General features: G+C 38.0%; 1 protein-coding gene across 1 annotated transcript; it reads left to right on the forward strand.

The window, feature by feature from the left end:
• The first annotated feature begins 6,562 nt into the window (after window positions 1–6,562).
• On the forward strand, window positions 6,563–15,824 carry LOC129779833 (serine palmitoyltransferase 2). The gene is made up of 7 exons (XM_055787560.1): window positions 6,563–6,814; window positions 7,042–7,236; window positions 7,301–7,455; window positions 7,542–7,687; window positions 14,378–14,922; window positions 14,986–15,248; window positions 15,308–15,824. Exons 1-7 carry the CDS (start codon window positions 6,704–6,706, stop codon window positions 15,522–15,524), a joined length of 1,632 nt encoding a protein of 543 aa, XP_055643535.1. The 5' UTR covers window positions 6,563–6,703; the 3' UTR covers window positions 15,525–15,824.
• Window positions 15,825–17,160: the final 1,336 nt, after the last annotated feature.

Raw genomic sequence — 17,160 nt, forward strand, 5'->3', positions numbered from 1 at the left:
GACATTCGCGTTTTAACTGGTCCGGCATGTTAAACGTCAAATAGAATCGAGGGAAACTTCAATGAATTGTTTGATTCGCTTAGTTCCTGTAATTGGATAAATAAAAGGATTCCAATGGAAGTTTCGCATTGAGTGCGACAACAGGTATGACATATGATTTGAGAAAATTGTTTTTCTGTAGTTTAATCAATGTTTTTGTCGTGCGAAAATAATGTCAACTTTCATAACATTTAAAATTACATTCGAATGCCCCTCACAGCAAATCTTCCATTTGAATATGGCGTCGATTGTTTACGAAATTGTGCTTTTTAACTGGTCCAAGGACCAGTTAACGTTCGCCCAGTTAAATAGCAGACCAGTTAAACCAGGACCAGTTAGCGAACGATTACTGTATATTGAACTGTAAGAAACTGCTATTAAATTTCGGAAAGCAGGAGTTTCCAAAGATACAATTGAAGTGCTTCTTAATATGTCCGTCTTACCCTCATTTCCCCTACAAATTCTTCACCAGATCGCTATCCTTCGGAGAACGTTTGGTGTACACCACAGAGTACAAGCAAACATAGGTCGTGAAAGAATTCGATTTGTGGGACATGTTTCTGAAATGCCAGACAAAAGTTCCACGAAGATGATGCGGTTGGATAAAGTCAAACAGATCTTAACGAGACTTGTTAAAGCATGGTTGAAGCACGGCAGCCATGACTGGGTTTTTGAAGGCAACTGTGCTAGAATGAAAATCTTATCTTATTCTATGATCAGAAGGTACCGGAAAGTTTTAAATAAAATGAAATAGAGATAATTCAGGCAAATACATCTCCTTCAAAATATGATCCATCTGAAGCAACACACAAGAGCCAACGCTTGACCCAGTCCTCCATGCATCCCTGGTAGGCTGACGAAGGAATCACCTTTAGTTCCCTCGTCGCATTCTCTTTGATCTCCTCGATCGACTGACATCTCTTTCCACGAAGTGACAACTTCAACTTGGGGAACAAAAAAAAAGTTTGGTCAAATAATTCAGTACAATTCAGGCTCGGTTATCATCTATTGGGCTAAGCGCAAATTGAGAAGCGTATAGCGCTCGTAAGCGAACGCGAGACTTCCAACACGACTCATACGTGCCACAAACGTAGCGTGGTGGAGCGCATATTGAGTCGCAGTTTGGTGTAAATAACATGCCACTCGCATTCAATGACTGATTAACACAGAGTAGCGCGATATATTTATTTACTAACACAATCACCCGACCAGTACAGCCATACAGTGTTAAACCCACGGCGCTATATGATTGTTCACCAACACAACTACCACAACCGGCATGACCAGCACGAGCAACTGTGGTTCAGCCACAGCGTCGTGCGAGTCGTGTCTCACGAGCGCTCCACCATCTCGCGTTATCTGGCCAATTGGCGCCGTTCTATCTGTTTTCATTAGCCACAAAAACAGGCGCTATATCGCGCCAAGTTACTCGCGCTATATGCGTCTCAATTTGCGCCTTGCCTTAGAGGCGGATGAACTGCAAAGTTTAAAGTCTCTAAAATACGAACAAGGATGGTTATCATCATGCAAAATTCAAGAATTGATCACTTTCCTCGTGCCAGCGGGGACTCTAAATAGAGCATGGTGGTCCTCCGGCGTGACAGAGGGTTGGTGCAGGCCCTGCAAGCCATCCGTAAAAATAAAACGCACATGAAAGTTCACAGAGGAATTTGAGAGAACTCAATCGGACTAGAGATTTGAAACTCGATTATACCATCTACCAGAGCCGGGCAACATGGACAAGCTTTTATCGTCATGAGGGAGATTCGGAAACGGGTGATTGGCTGGTGGACAATCAAAGAAACCATCATTAACGTCCAAAGTTCCCATCTAGGTAGCACCGATGACGATAAATGAGAATTTTACGCGCAGCTAGAGCGTGAGTACGATCGCTGTCCATAACATGATATCAAACTCGTCGTCTGTGGTTTGTCCTAAAAGCTGACAGGAGTGATTTGGGCAACGATGAACGGCTTGCAGTGTAGTTTGCGGATCTTAGGTGATTTGTCGGAATCTTTTGAGCCTCACAGGAAACTTCGACAAGACGATGGACTCCCCTGTTTGCTCTTCAATGTAGCGATGGAAGGTGTTATGTGGAAAGCAGGCTTCAACATGCGGAGCATGATTTTCAACCAATTTAGTCGGTTAATCTGCTTCATCGACGTAGACCTAATTGGAAGAACACATGCAACGGTTGCGGACTTGTATAGCCAATTGAAATACGAAGCAGGGCTGATAAGGCTTGGGATCAATGCGTCACAGACTAAAAACAAGCTAGCAGGAGAGATTCTGACCATCGAAAAATAAATATCAAGAGGAATTCTGATCATGAACGGCGACGAGCTCATTTACTAGTTGATAACAACTGACAACAACAACAGACGTAAAATTCGAGGACGCATAATTAACGGTAGTGTTTTCTACTATAGGCTCCACAAAGCCCTAAGGTCCAACAAACTTCAACCCCATACGAAGTGTATCATGTACTAATCTCTCAAACGACCGGTAGTCCTCTACGGGCATGAAGCATAAGTGAGGAGGTTGGACCTGGTAGACCAAGACTTGGGGTGAATTGGTGTTGCTCGGAGCTGGAGGGCTGCAGTCATGGACCAAATTTATTGACGAAACGTTGTGAGGAAGATCGACAATTGATGGGATGTAAAATCATTGTAAATAAAAAAAATGTATAGTTTTATTTTAAACTTGTCACAAATACAAGCTGTTTTCTCGTTTTGCGGATCATGCGGATAGAATTGAATTACTTGTCAAAAAGAATCTAATAGAAAAATAATCCGTGTTGACGGCATTGAGCTTCGTATTACGAAATGGGGTAGTAGGCATGACAATATCGGTTTACAGAAGAGATGAGCACGCTTTAAAAATAAAAATTGTGAATGAAAATTATTTTTTCCAAATTAAATTAGTACCCTATATAAATGAAAATCTTGCAAGTAGTGAAAAAATATCATGCAAAAATTGTGTCTAAAGATAATTTTATATTATAATGGTAAGTTTTGGTGAGAATATCTGAAAGTTCATAGAAAATAGTTTAAATTAGGGTCAGAACAACATCATTCTAATAGGTAAATAAAGCCAAGAAAAAATGTTCATACAAATTTTAGCAATTCAAAACTGCATAAGGGCCGACTAATCTGATAGAGAATAGTTGCCCTCATACAAACTCATGTCGTATCCAGATGTCGGCACCATTCCGCCGTCAACGCGAATAGAGATTAAATAAAGAGGCGGGGAAAAAGTTTTACTATTCTTATAACGAACTACATAGAGAAAGTATTGTTATCAAAGGCAAACTAAATCAAAATAATAATAATGAACGAACTACCTTCTTTCTTCAATTAATGCTAGAGTTGAGAATCAGAAGAGTCTAACTGATTTTTTGGCAGGAACTAAAATTCAATATTTTTGAAATAATTTAAACCAATTATAAGTCAATTTTACTTCCCGTCAAAATTTATTATTTTTTATATGTTTTCGGACATTATAGAAACATTTTTGTTCATTTAAACAAAGATACGAATTACATATATTACAATATTTACTTCATTCGAGTTCATAAAAAAGTAAAAAAAATCAGGATCAATAAATAATGCTTAAATTAACATACTTCGGATATCGTGCTTTGTTGTTCTCGTTTACCAAAGTTTTTCTGTATTTAATAAAACAACGATCGAACGAACCATTTAGTTTAGCACGGTCTTGAGACGAAAAAATAAAGCAAGAAAAGTCTTGCTTCGATGACGATGGCAAACCAGGGACAGTTAACGCACCTCCAGAGTTACTAACTCCTTAATTTCCTTAATTTTAAGGAGTTAAAGACCAGGAGTCCAAATTAAGGAGTTGCTAAAAAGCATGTCATTGAATGAAATAAGGTTATTCCGGTCATCAATGTCATATGCCTTTTGGAACATGCATATATTGCGAAAAAGAATCAGTTCGCAAATGTTGCTTCATCTGGAGTGCAGTTGGTCTTTGTTGTTTTAAGCAAATTATAGAAAATAAATTCTCCAGGCAATCAAGAGAACATCGTGATGTATAAAAAACAGCGTAATCCATTACATTCAGCAAATATGCTTGATGTTTTATAATTGCTTTTGTCGCAATAACTGCTGCAGTTTACCAGGGCTTCCAATGCGCACTTTGTCCTACTTCAAAATCACCCATAAGCCTAGCAATTAACTCAATATGATCAATGGGTGACTTATAATTAAATGGCTCAGAAGGCCACAACGCTTGGTTATCTGTACTAGAATTCATAATCTCATACCATTTCGCCATACCAGAAAAGAACACACCAGTAGAATTCCAAGCAGGTTGATTCGTTGTTTCGCCAACAACTTCCAGCACAGCTACAACGGTGTAGTTGCAATATTTTGTGGCGTAGGATACCTTCATTTTATCAACGTTTGAAAGTGGTCTGTTTCGAAATCAACATCTGCTTCCGAAAGCCGACCGACCAATGTGTAGGAAGTATCATTCTGTATTTCGTTTCCAATGAGCGATCTAAGATGATCGCGATTTAACATGTTTGACAGTAAATCACGTCGTTGGACATACCAATCAGGCAAAACGATCTGCTTGTTGGTTATCCATCTATGGACAAAATTTTCAAAAATGTGCACTCGGGAACGAATTCCAACCTTCTATTCGAATCACATGAACGCTTAATCGATGAATCATTCTGGCTTCTCACAGCTTTCACTCCGAACTTATTCCACATCGTTTTATTCGCGCTACCACAATCGAATGTGACAAAGCGGACTCGTAGATTATGTTTCTCAGTTTTCTCAATAATGTTGGTTTGAGCTGACCTTCCGGAATCGTAGTACTTGTAAATTCAATCGCCACGGTCTGCTTCCAACGAGATGCGATGCCACCCAACATAAAAACTAATTCATTAATCATTTTCAGTTAGACAGTTGGACCTTCTGCCGAAAGCAAAGTTTTGTTTTTTGTTCGTTACAACCTGTGTGTCGGTTATGGGTATATATAACAAACGGTTCTTTTCATGGAGTTTCAAAAAAGTTAAAATAACAGATTTCTGAACAATGAAAAGAATTACATTTAAAAAAACAACTCTTTCTAACAATCACAGTCCTACGTCAAACTTTCGTACGTGTCTCTAGGCTCAGGCCCTTCTACTTCTTTTTTAAACTTGCCACTATAAAATACAACCGGTTGAAAACGAATGTATCAGTTGCTCGTTATTGACAGCTCTGTTAGGGAATGCACATAAATCGGCAGAACAAATGTATGGGAAAATGAGAATGCATTCAGTTTTCATTAATTTAAACGTTTTTATTAGTAGATTGTACTGTGTAGTATATCGAGCAAATCTTAAAGAATTTCCGATTCCATTGGTGTGAAAAGTATCAGAATTTCGATGTGAAAAAAAGTTATTAACGTTAACTTTATTGTTTATTTATTTATTATAATTCTACGTCAAAAGCCTATTGTATTGCTAAATTGAAATGCGTGAAGCTTCTGGTAGACAAATATGCTAGGAAACATTGATTGCGTTTTTCTCATTTGCTGACTTTGGAACATGTGACAACTATGTGTAGAATGGCAGTATTGTTTTACAAATATTGCTTATTTTTGCTTGCCAAGCATTTTAAATATTATAAATTCTGTAGCTCTTCAGATCAAGAGCCAACGCATTTTGCAAATATTACGATAACTATCGAATCAATTTTGAATTTGAATACCGTTCTGAATCATATTTCAGACGCTTAAGGCATATGATGCAGAAAACAGATCTAAACTTTTTGCACAGGTATTATTTGGTTGATATTTTTTAATTAATTAATTCAATATGCTTTTAAGCTTTCTACTTTGGTACATGTTTGATTGAAAACATAAATAAATCATCGAATAAAATGCTTTTCAAATCAAGCGAATAAGAATCAAACTACGGACACTAAATCAAATTTCGGACAGATTGAATTCAAATTTCGGAAATTGCAATACACTTGATTATATTTTATCTATTTTATAGTCAACTGCGAAACACTTACCAAGCAATCACAATAAACTGTTAACGATGATGAGATCTGATGAAACACGGGAGAAATTTAAATATTTATGAACGGATAATTTCTATGTGCTCACGCTGAGGAAACGTCAAACAAAAACGATAATGAGTAGTGTTGTGAGATTTCTGCCGATTATGTTATAATTCAAATGTAGTTCTCATGTGAAATGATAGTGAAACCAAGGGATTACTCTAAAGAAGCAATTGTGGTATTGATTTGATAGATATATTATCAGTGCATTAAGCATTTCAAGATATTAGAACAAAGTGTCCGAAAAATGATGTTGTCCGAAATATGATTCAGAACGGTACGCAAATGCATATATTTAGCCATCGGCCTGTTTCCCGCGCTGTTTCGTTCGTGAGCTAAAAATGTGCGAGCGAAACAGAAAGCGCATGACAAAACTGTCACTCCAGCCTTGGTGGTCGAATTCCTCCCCGCTCTGTATGGGAACACGGCCGTTTCTGCTTTGACTTTTTACTCGCATATATCGATTTTGTGGATCATTGGTACGCGAGTGGCGGCGAGAAGGTGGCAGTCAATTTAGAAAGTTTACTTTCCTGTATGTGAAATTGAAACCGCACAAACACGGAGTTCTGCTACTCTCTAGCATGCCTAAGTTGACGGGAAACGGATACATCATACACAAAGGGATCAATGGATACAGTCACCATCAGTCCCAACATCTCGCGGACGAGCAGACCAATGGCAAAAAAATCACGGTGAGCATTGATTTTGGATCGTTCGTGAGTCACATATTCGATATTGATAGGCTAATCACCTGAGCCGATATGAATATGACGAGGGGTAACCTTTTTCGGTGTTTAGTGCAAACGCTCTTCCCCTAGCAGAGCCCTGAGAGTAATTTAATTGAGTGTCTTTCATTAATATTTTATTTCTTTTGGTCACGGCAAATTGTGTGCTATTGGCGCGGGATTTTTTACAACAGAATGGTTTCAACAAACCGCGGACTAAAGCACAATACAAGTATGATTACAGCAAGGAGCATCTCAAATCCTCGTATGAGCAGGTTCCACTGCATACCGCTTGCTTCACTTATCTCGGCTTCTATCTACTTATGATACTCGGTTACATAAATCAGCTATTCTTCACGCCAAAGGTGGCAACGGAGAAGCACCGCGATGTGAGTTTAATGAGGTGACCGATGCAAATTAGAATTATCAAGTGACATTCATACCACTTTTCAGGGCTATGTACCGTTGTACGATGCTTTCGAAAAATTCTATCTCAGATACGTGTACCGTCGCGTGAAGGATTGCTGGAACCGACCCATATGCAGTGTACCGGGCGCCGAGGTGACACTAAAAGACAGAGTCACGAAAGACTACGGTTGGTCGTTCGAGTGAGTGTTTGTTCTTGATTTATCAAAACTGCGGTGGCGGCAATGGATATCGATGACGTGATTTGTTGTATCGAATACTTTTGCAGGTTCACAGGAACTGAGCGGAAGTGCTTGAATCTGGGCTCATACAATTATCTCGGATTCGCCCAGAACGAAGGACCATGCGCAGATGCTGCGGAAGAATCGATCAAAAGCTACGGATTGGCGGCCTGCAGTTCGCGACGCGAAATAGGTACGGTATCGTGTTTGTTCTAATTAGGTGTAAGTAGACACGCAAATGGCTGGCTGGCTGGCCATCTAGAGCGAGCTTGATTTGAATAATTGCGTTAAGTGATGTGATGCGAGCGTAAATAGCTACTGAATAATTGTGACACACTAAAATATTCAGTCATGTTGAAAATGAGCATTTTGTTTGACCGGTGCAGAATGTAAAGTCCAATCTCATCTCATGGTTCGATGACGAATACCGCTCATTTACTGATAACGACTGTCAGAGAATACCTGAGCGTTGATTGGCGCTCGTGGCGTGTTTCGTTTTGTTTACATTGTCGTCATACTGATTCATAGGGGGCTTATGCATGGTCTGAACCGGAATTTGACAAGATAGATAGAACTGATTAATATGCTTGAAATGTAAGGCTTAGATGGACTTTCATTATATGATTTTATGACCACCGATTCACTTCAGTAAGCTGACATATCCAGTCATATACTGCGTCAGCGTGTTTACAATTTCATTAGAACGCATCCAATTTCGATATTGCTCGAATGACTCAGGTCTTTGCCTGACGGTGTTTGTTTATTGAACAATTCTCTGTGCGATGAGTAAAGCAGTCAACTTGAACCCGTATGATTCAAATGAACTTAACATGTGCAGATTTTTTTCACATGTCAATGGACCATTACAACTCGACATCAGTTCTCACATTTAATTTATAGTGTAACTGCTCATTATTTTTGCATGAATTTGAATGTTCCATTTGGTATAGTTAGAGGTATATGATTTAGGTCAAATATGTACAGTTTCGTTGGATAATTTGTTGTCGGCCAATTCCAGCATGCCCCTTCCGTATCAGAACCTTGACTCTGTCTTCGCGTGCGAATTCTTTATAACATTTAGTAAGTACCTATACATAATTATTTGCGTAAACAACATTTTTTTGCTGCGTGAAAAAATGGAACGCAAAAGTGCTTTTTCGATATGTGCGATTGAACCATCTGATGTTTCTTTATTTTTAATACTAGCTGACCCGGCAAACTTCGTCCCGCTTAAAATTTATTTTTCGTCATCACATTCACGTTCTCTTACTAAGCGCACGTTCATGGGTCCAATCGCAGAACTGTTCATTGATTGATTTTCTAATGTACCCTTTAAAATGACTTTTTACTACAAAATTCCTGGTACTTCCACCAAAACTCGTCAATATATTATCAGGTTATTTTCAGACACAATTCTCGTTCAAGATTTTCCAAACACTTGCAAATAACATGTTTCTGAGTTACATGGAATAAATGTTTGATACAGGACAAATCCACCCCCCCCCCCGACCCCCCTAGGAGAAGGGGGTGGAGAGTCTAACCACCATAGAAACATTTATTGATATATTGTATCCTTTACCTCAATATGCCCAATTTTGTTTGATTTACTTGAATAATTCTCGAATAATGCAGAAATTTGTGTTTCATTTGTATGACAGCCACCCCCCTAAGAGAGGGGCGTGGAGAGTCTAACCATCATAGAAACATTTATTGCACTCTAAAACCTTCACATTGCAAATTTGGTTTCATTTGCTTGATTAATTCTCGAGTAATGCAGAAATTTGTGTTTCATTTGTATGGCAGCCCCCCTTAGAGAGGGGAGAGGAGAGTCTAACCACCATAGAAACATTTATTGCATCCTAATACCTCAATATGCCCTATTTCGTTTCATTTGCTTGAATAATTCTCGAGTCATGCAGAATTTTATGTTCTATTTGTATGGCAGCCCCCCTTAGAGAGGGGGGTGGAGAGTCTAACCACCATAGAAACATCTATTGCACCCTAACATCTCAATAACCCAATTTCGTTTCATTTGCTTGATTAATTCCCGAGTAATGTAGAATTTTGTGTTTAATTTGCATGGCAGCCCCCCTTAGAGAGGGGGGGTGGAGAGTCTAACCACCATAGAAACATTTATTGCACCCTAACACCTCAATATGCCCAATTTAGTTTCATTTGCTTGATTAATTCCCGAGTAATGTAGAATTTTGTGTTTAATTTGTATTTGTATTATTTGTATTTGTATATAAAAATCTCGTGTCACGGTGTTTGTTACCGAACTCCTCCGAAACGGCTCGACCAATTTTGATGAAATTATACTCAAAATACTTGGTAGGTATGAGAATAGGTTGTAAACTACATATGATACCGGTAGGATACCGATAACCATACATTTAATACCGAATAGGGTGGCTCTATGCAGAAAAAAAGATCTAGATATTTTTTTTCTAAAATTTACTTCATACCATACACATAACCTTAAATTTTGACCCCAAGTCCCTATTTTAATTGCGATTTTATTATTTTTGTGTCAAAAATATTCTAATAATTTAACCGTTGTTCGTTTTTTCAACAGAACGAATTCATTTAAGTTGTTCAATGACTGATGGCGTAACGCCCGCTTCATTGAACATCCATCTACAGATACACAAGTAACATCAATTCATCTAAAGCAGGGAGCATCTCCGACGAGCTGGAAGCCTTTTTGAATGAGCACAATGAGTTATCGAAATTCTTCAAATCACATTTGCTCGGATTACAAAATGACAATCACGCTATTGCCATCAACCCTGATAAAACATCAGCTGGAGAGCACGTGTGTAGATCCAAAGCACAAGCGCTGGTGGAATCAGGATAGCACGGTGACACGAGAAATTTAATGCGAAGAAAAAACAATAACCTGGAATTCATCGATGACACACACCGTTCATACGAACCTCGCTATGTTCTTCTTCAATGGCACTAACGTTCCCGAGGTTTGCCTTCTCAACGTAGTACTACTTGCGTCATTTTTATTAGTAAATAGTTGAGATTTCTATGACGAACAATACGCCTTGAATGTATTCTGGAGTGGCAAGCTCAAGAATACGCGTGACTACAGTGCAAGTCAGAAGGGTTTCTTTAACGAAAAATCTCTTGCATAAACATTAGACCAACGAGACCCCGTCACAGATACTTAATTCATTATGAACAACATTTCTCATTTTGATTTAATATTTATGAACATGCGACGAAACAAACAGAGGGATTCTTAAGGGATTCTAAGGATTTTTATGTTTATCATATGGTGATTTGACATGGTCAAGAAACGCCAATTCAAGATATCGTAAGCTGTGCCAACACTTTATGGTCGACATATACGCGAAGGTAGAGATTGAACGACTGCAATTCTTACTACACAATCAACAAAAGCGGTGCGAGGAATAATACATTCACTTGCGAGACACTATCATGAGCAACGCCGACACAGCTTTAGTAATAGCCAGGCCAAAGCGCAATGCATTGTCATGACATTGCGCGTGTGTTCAAACACAAAATGAAGTTCGATCGTATTCGTCCCCACATATTGTTGGTTGTATTCTGTTGAATGGAAAAAGCGCAATTTTGCATTCTGTTCAAGCTCAAGTCCAATCGAGTTGAGCAAATGTGACAACCTTGTCACGCAATTCGACGTAAACAACATTGGTCTCCATGTTCCATTTCTATGAAACAAAAATAGTAATGGTTTTTCGGGTGGAATAAACACGCAAAATTTAGCATTCAAACACATTCAAAACAAATCCAGCATCCAAACGAAATCGAATAATAATTTTCATTCAAATTTCAACAATTTAGAATTATTTCCGGAATTATGCCGATCAGTGAGTAAATTGAACCACAAATACTTATTTTGACCATTGTTTCGCGACAAGGCGAACGAATTTAAGAGTGTAAAAGTCGATTTCGATCGAATTGTAAAATCCGATCACTCATATGCATATATGAATATTGAGTTCTATAAATCGGTGAAGAGTAATAAAAACATCCATGAATAAAGGAAGCAATATGGCTGTGTTTCAAACTTAGATTACCGATGTGAATACTCCTCGATTGAATGACAACGATAAAATAACGCGATTCCAAACAGGCCGATTAATTTGAACGTTTTCCAATTTATGAACAAGACCAAGCTGTTATAAACTAAGCCATGTTGAAAATCACATGCACGTATTGTCTAACAAGGAGACCACAATAAATATTGATTTTCTATATTTAATTTTTTTCTACTTCACGACAAACTTATATTATTTTTTTCAGTTGACGTTTAACTTTTAAGAGCTCAAACATTCAGTTACGTTAATGGAATACACCAAGAAACATCATATAACCTTTCGTTCAAATCATTTAATTCGTTTTTTTATCGGTCACATTCGATTTATTTTAAAGATCGTTAAAATATTCAAACACACTTACAATACATTAGTGTGTTTTATTCAACACCCAAAATATTCAATAGAAAAAATTTATTTGGCAGAACAACGTTTGTCTGGTCAGCTAGTAATCTATATATATCAAAATGGAGTGATGTCTGTCTGTCTGATTCCTATGGACTCGGAAACTACTGAACCGATCGACATGAAAATTGGTATGTAGGGGTTTTTGGGGCCGGGGAAGGTTTTCGTGATAGTTTTAGACCCCCCCCCCCTCTCTAAGGGGGGGCTACCATACAAATGAAACACAAATTTTTGCATTATTCGAGAATTAATCAAGCAAACGAAACAAAATTTTGCATGTGGAGGTTATGGGGTACAATAAATGTTGCTATTGCCCCTTTCTTTAAGGGGAGGCTGCCACACAAATGAAACACAAATTTCTGCATTACTCGAGAAGTAATCAAGCAAATCGATCCAAATTTGGTATGTGGAGGTTTCTATCGTGAATCAACTCTTCTACCCTCTCTCTAAGGAGAAGGGGGGGAATCTACCATACAGATAAAGCATAAGTTTCTGCATAACTCAAGAACCAATTTCGGTATATGGAGGTTGTAGGGGGCAATACACGTTTCTATGGTGATTTGACATTCCTCCACCCTCCCTAAGGGGGGGCTGCATTACTCGAGAATCAATCACGCAAACGGAACCAAATTTGGGATGTGAGGGTACGAGAAATGTTTCTATGACACCCCTCCGTCATCTGGAATGGAGAGGGGGGGCTCCAAAAAAAATTAAAACATATTTCAATCAAACATATTCCAACCAAACATGACACATGAAAATTTTCGGAAAACTCTGAGGAAAATGGGAAAATTTGCGAAAATAGCCAATTTTCATATGTTCTACAATTTCATAGTGACAGGCGTTGTTAATCCATTTGATGTTTGCGCTAACGAAATTGTTTTTTGTTCGAAAGTGGAAATTGATTTTTATGTGATAAAACTCACTCCTATAGCTTCTTCTACCTATATAAATAAAAATGGATCGCCGAATGTGTTGATAAGAGTAAAACTCGAGGAAGGAATTGCCCGATTTAGGGCTGTCTTTATTCTATCATATTTTCTGTATCAAACATTTATTCCATGTAACGGAGAAACATGTTATTTGCAAGTGGTTGGAAAATCTTGAACGAGAATTGTGTCTGAAAATAATCCCCTAATCATAATATTATAATGACGAGTTTTGGTAGAAGTACTAGGATTTTTATAGTAAAGGGTAATTTTAAAGGGTAGATTAGAAGATCAATCAATGAACAGTTCTGCGATTGGACCCATGAACGTGCGCTTAGTAAGAAAACGTGAATGTGAAAACGAAAAATAAATTTTGGGCGGGACGAAGTTTGCCGGGTCAGCTAGTATATATATAGATTTATTATTGATTATATTTGTTTTTTTTTATAGCCTATATCGTTTCGAGACCAGGGGCGTCATATCTTTTTATATTTTTTCCGGAAAGCTGAGGTTTTTTTCACAAAATATATCCGAATACCAGAGAGGTGTTATTTTTCGTTTTTAAATTATGATTTTTTGAAGTTAACATGTTCCCAGTTTTTGTTCAATATTTCTATGCGACTAGACTGAATGTATGTGACTATAATCCGACTAATTGGCAAATGTATTATTTTTTCAAAAAAGGCTAGCTAGCAGGTTTTAATTTCATATGTCGATCATCTGAATCGGTTCAGTAGTTCAAAAGTAAAATTTAAAAAAAAAAGCCATTTTTGGGAAAGAAGGGAAAAATGATTTTTTAGACCATCGGGTAACTTTGAAAAATCATAACTCAAAAACGAAAAAAACGCCTCCCTGGTCTCGAGATATGTTATGTGGAAGATCCTCAGCTTTCCATAAAAAATAAAATAAAATTGCGCAATTGGTCCCGAGACCATGAAAACTATAAAATACAAATAAAATCAATAATAACGAAAACAATTCAAATTTCCGTCAACTGTAGTATTTTTCGAAAAAAGATCAGCTAATTGGCTTTAATTTAATATGTCGAACATCTGAATTGGTCCAGTGGTTTGGAAGTTATGAATTTTAGAAAAAAGTCATTTTTGGCAAAAATGCGTATAAATGGATTTTTCGGACCACCCTGAAAAGGAAATGATCACCCTAAAAAAATAAAAAAATACGGGTCTAATAATTTGCGATAAAGAACAAAACTACCGCTTTTTAAGAAAATCTGTGAACCACTATATCAGTTTGGCATGGAATGGCTGAAATAATATAGACAACGACGATATTGGATTAAAGATACTTTAAACTCTGAGAGTTCTTTCGAATAGAATAACTCATCACTTATAAGTATCATTTTATTTTCTGAATCTTTCGGAACAATCCAATAAAATCGTAATTTTTGTGAGTAATTTTTGTGTTCATCATCATAATTTTGCAACCATTGCTTTCTTCCAGGCACCAACCCGCTGCATGTGGAGCTAGAACAGCTCACCGCAAAGTTCCTAGGCGTCGAGGATGCCATCGTTTTCGGAATGGGATTCGCCACCAACTCACTCAACATTCCCACGCTGCTTTCCAAGGACTGTCTGGTGGTGAGCGATGAAAAGAATCACGCCTCAATCATCCTTGGTCTGCGATTGTCCGGTGCCGTTACAAAAGTGTTCAAACATAACAATATGAAGGATTTGGAGCGTGTTCTGCGGGATTCGATCGCAAGAGGGCACCCGAAAACTCACAAACCATGGAAAAAGGTTCTCATCATCGTCGAGGGAGTGTTCAGCATGGAGGGTTCCATCGTTAAACTACCGGAAATCATAGCGTTGAAAAAGAAGTACAAAGCCTATGTGTATCTTGATGAAGCCCACAGTATTGGAGCCACCGGACCATCGGGACGTGGTGTTGTCGAATTTTATGGTGTGAACCCGAATGATATTGACATTCTAATGGGAACATTCACCAAAAGTTTCGGGTCGGCAGGAGGTTACATTGCTGGAAGTAAGGTATGAGTGATCTAAGCCAATACTATGACGCCATTGTGTTTCTAATGTAAGTTTTAATTCCAGAAATTAGTCAATTTTCTGCGGGTAAATAGTCACGCCCATTGTTACGCTAGTTCTATGTCCCCTCCGGTGACACAACAAATTATCACTTCCATGAGAATCATCATGGGTTTGGATGGAACCCACGAGGGTGAGCACCGAATCGAGCAGTTGGCCAGAAATACAAGATATTTCAGGAAAAGGTTAGCTCAGATTGGGGTTATAACATTTGGCCATGAAGATTCCCCCGTTGTTCCAATGTTGGTGTATCTCTTCTCCAAAATTGGGTAAGTCTGAATAATTTCCTATTTCAATCGTAATTATTTAAATAACACTTTACCATTAGTGCTGTTGTTCGTACGCTGACATCGCGGAACATAGCCGTAGTTGGGGTCGGGTTCCCTGCGACGCCTATCATGGAGGGCAGAATACGGTTCTGTCTGTCGGCAGCACATACCAAAGAGCAGTTAGATTATGCACTGTCGGTGATCGATGAAATCAGTGAAACGCTTGGACTCAAGTATTCGCGAAAACCGCGCGACATGAGACCAATAGAATACTAATTTGAACGCAAAAAAAAACACAAACACTTACACATCCAACACACTTATAATAAGATAGAAAGCAGAAAAGTATGCCTTATTACAAATAGATTAAACCGAACAAAACTACAATGTATGTTGCCGTGTTCAGTTGAAGGAACGAATTCATCGCGTATTATTATTCTTAAAGTTTTTTCTCCTCGTAATGCATTTTGTAAAATGTTTCCTTTTGGTTGATTTCAATAACATTTATTGTAATATGCAGTATAGTTTAATGTATGAAATAATACAAAAATGCTACCGGCTTTGTAATAACAGTTACATTATGCGTTTTATATATCCGAAATATCCTTTTCGTGAAATTAATGCTTAATGGGTGTAAATTCGTATTTCTCAGATCGCTATTGAGAACATCTTGATAATAATACATTCAACAATTCACAGCCTTTTCATTGCGTGATTCGGAAAGAAATTTTGACAATTTTGCCAATCGAATCGGAATTTTTCTAATATCGGTTTGATATGCTTTACAATATAATTACCTAGTGTGTCAATGGTTTGCATTGATGAAAATTGGGAGCATTTCCATTTTCTCATATATTCGTTCTGTCCTTTTGAGTGCTTACCTAACCGTGTTGACGATAACTGGCAATTTATGCAGCCCCGATAATATAAACAACGAAGGGGAATGAAGAAATAATAATATTTGCGGCGTAAACTTCACTCTCGCACAGTAAGTGCGCTGGCGCTAGCGTATAAATATTGCATCTTCTTTGAGGAAATTTTTCAAGGACCTCGTTTAATGATCACTGTTAGCGCATAAACCGGGCTAACTGCGGTTGGATGGTTCTGGCTAAGCACACTGTGGAAATTGAAAAACACAAGTTTTTGGAGTCCAAATTTTCTCTTTATATTTCACTCATTACACAACATTTGGTAATCACTTTGTCGTTGGCGGTTAGGAAAATAAAGTGCGATTCACATACAACATACACGTCACGTTCACGTCCCGTCACGTCACGATACGTCAATGATACTACCATGCAATTCTCATGAAAACATTCACATACACCAGCAACGTAACGACCCGTCAGCATACGTTCAACGAAAACGACCGGCAGGGTTTGTAGAAAAGAATAATTGACGGAGACGGACGGCTCGTTTGGTTTTTGTCTGGGCTTTGTGTCTCGGCTTTTGTTTTGATTTGGTTGCACAGTAATTTACATCTACATCGACATTAAGCTAATTGAACAGATCTGTGATGCAACACGTTTCATTAGACATTTTTACCTCTAGTTGGACATTTTTGTAAACATTGAGTTCGGGGCCCAATTTATGGCCCCACATTGAAAGTCGCCACCTGTCGCAAATGTCCAATTACTGGTCGAAACTGACTCCAATGCGACACTGAGTGGTGCCTCAGCATATCGCTTTATAAGTAACTTACTGTACTTTTTATGCCAACATATCTCTTTGGAGCTAAGTCATTCGGAGTGAAAATCATTCGCGACTAGTTGAAAGAATTATTCTATTTATTATTATTGTTGCATAAGGGTCGGATTACGGGGTTAAAGCATTTAAATAATTGAATTCAATGATTCTCATTGAATTTTTCTAAATTTAGAACTGTTCTAGGCATGCTGATTTGAAAGAGGGC

This window comes from Toxorhynchites rutilus, chromosome 3 (genome assembly GCF_029784135.1).
Source record: "Toxorhynchites rutilus septentrionalis strain SRP chromosome 3, ASM2978413v1, whole genome shotgun sequence".
Taxonomy (NCBI): domain Eukaryota; kingdom Metazoa; phylum Arthropoda; class Insecta; order Diptera; family Culicidae; genus Toxorhynchites; species Toxorhynchites rutilus.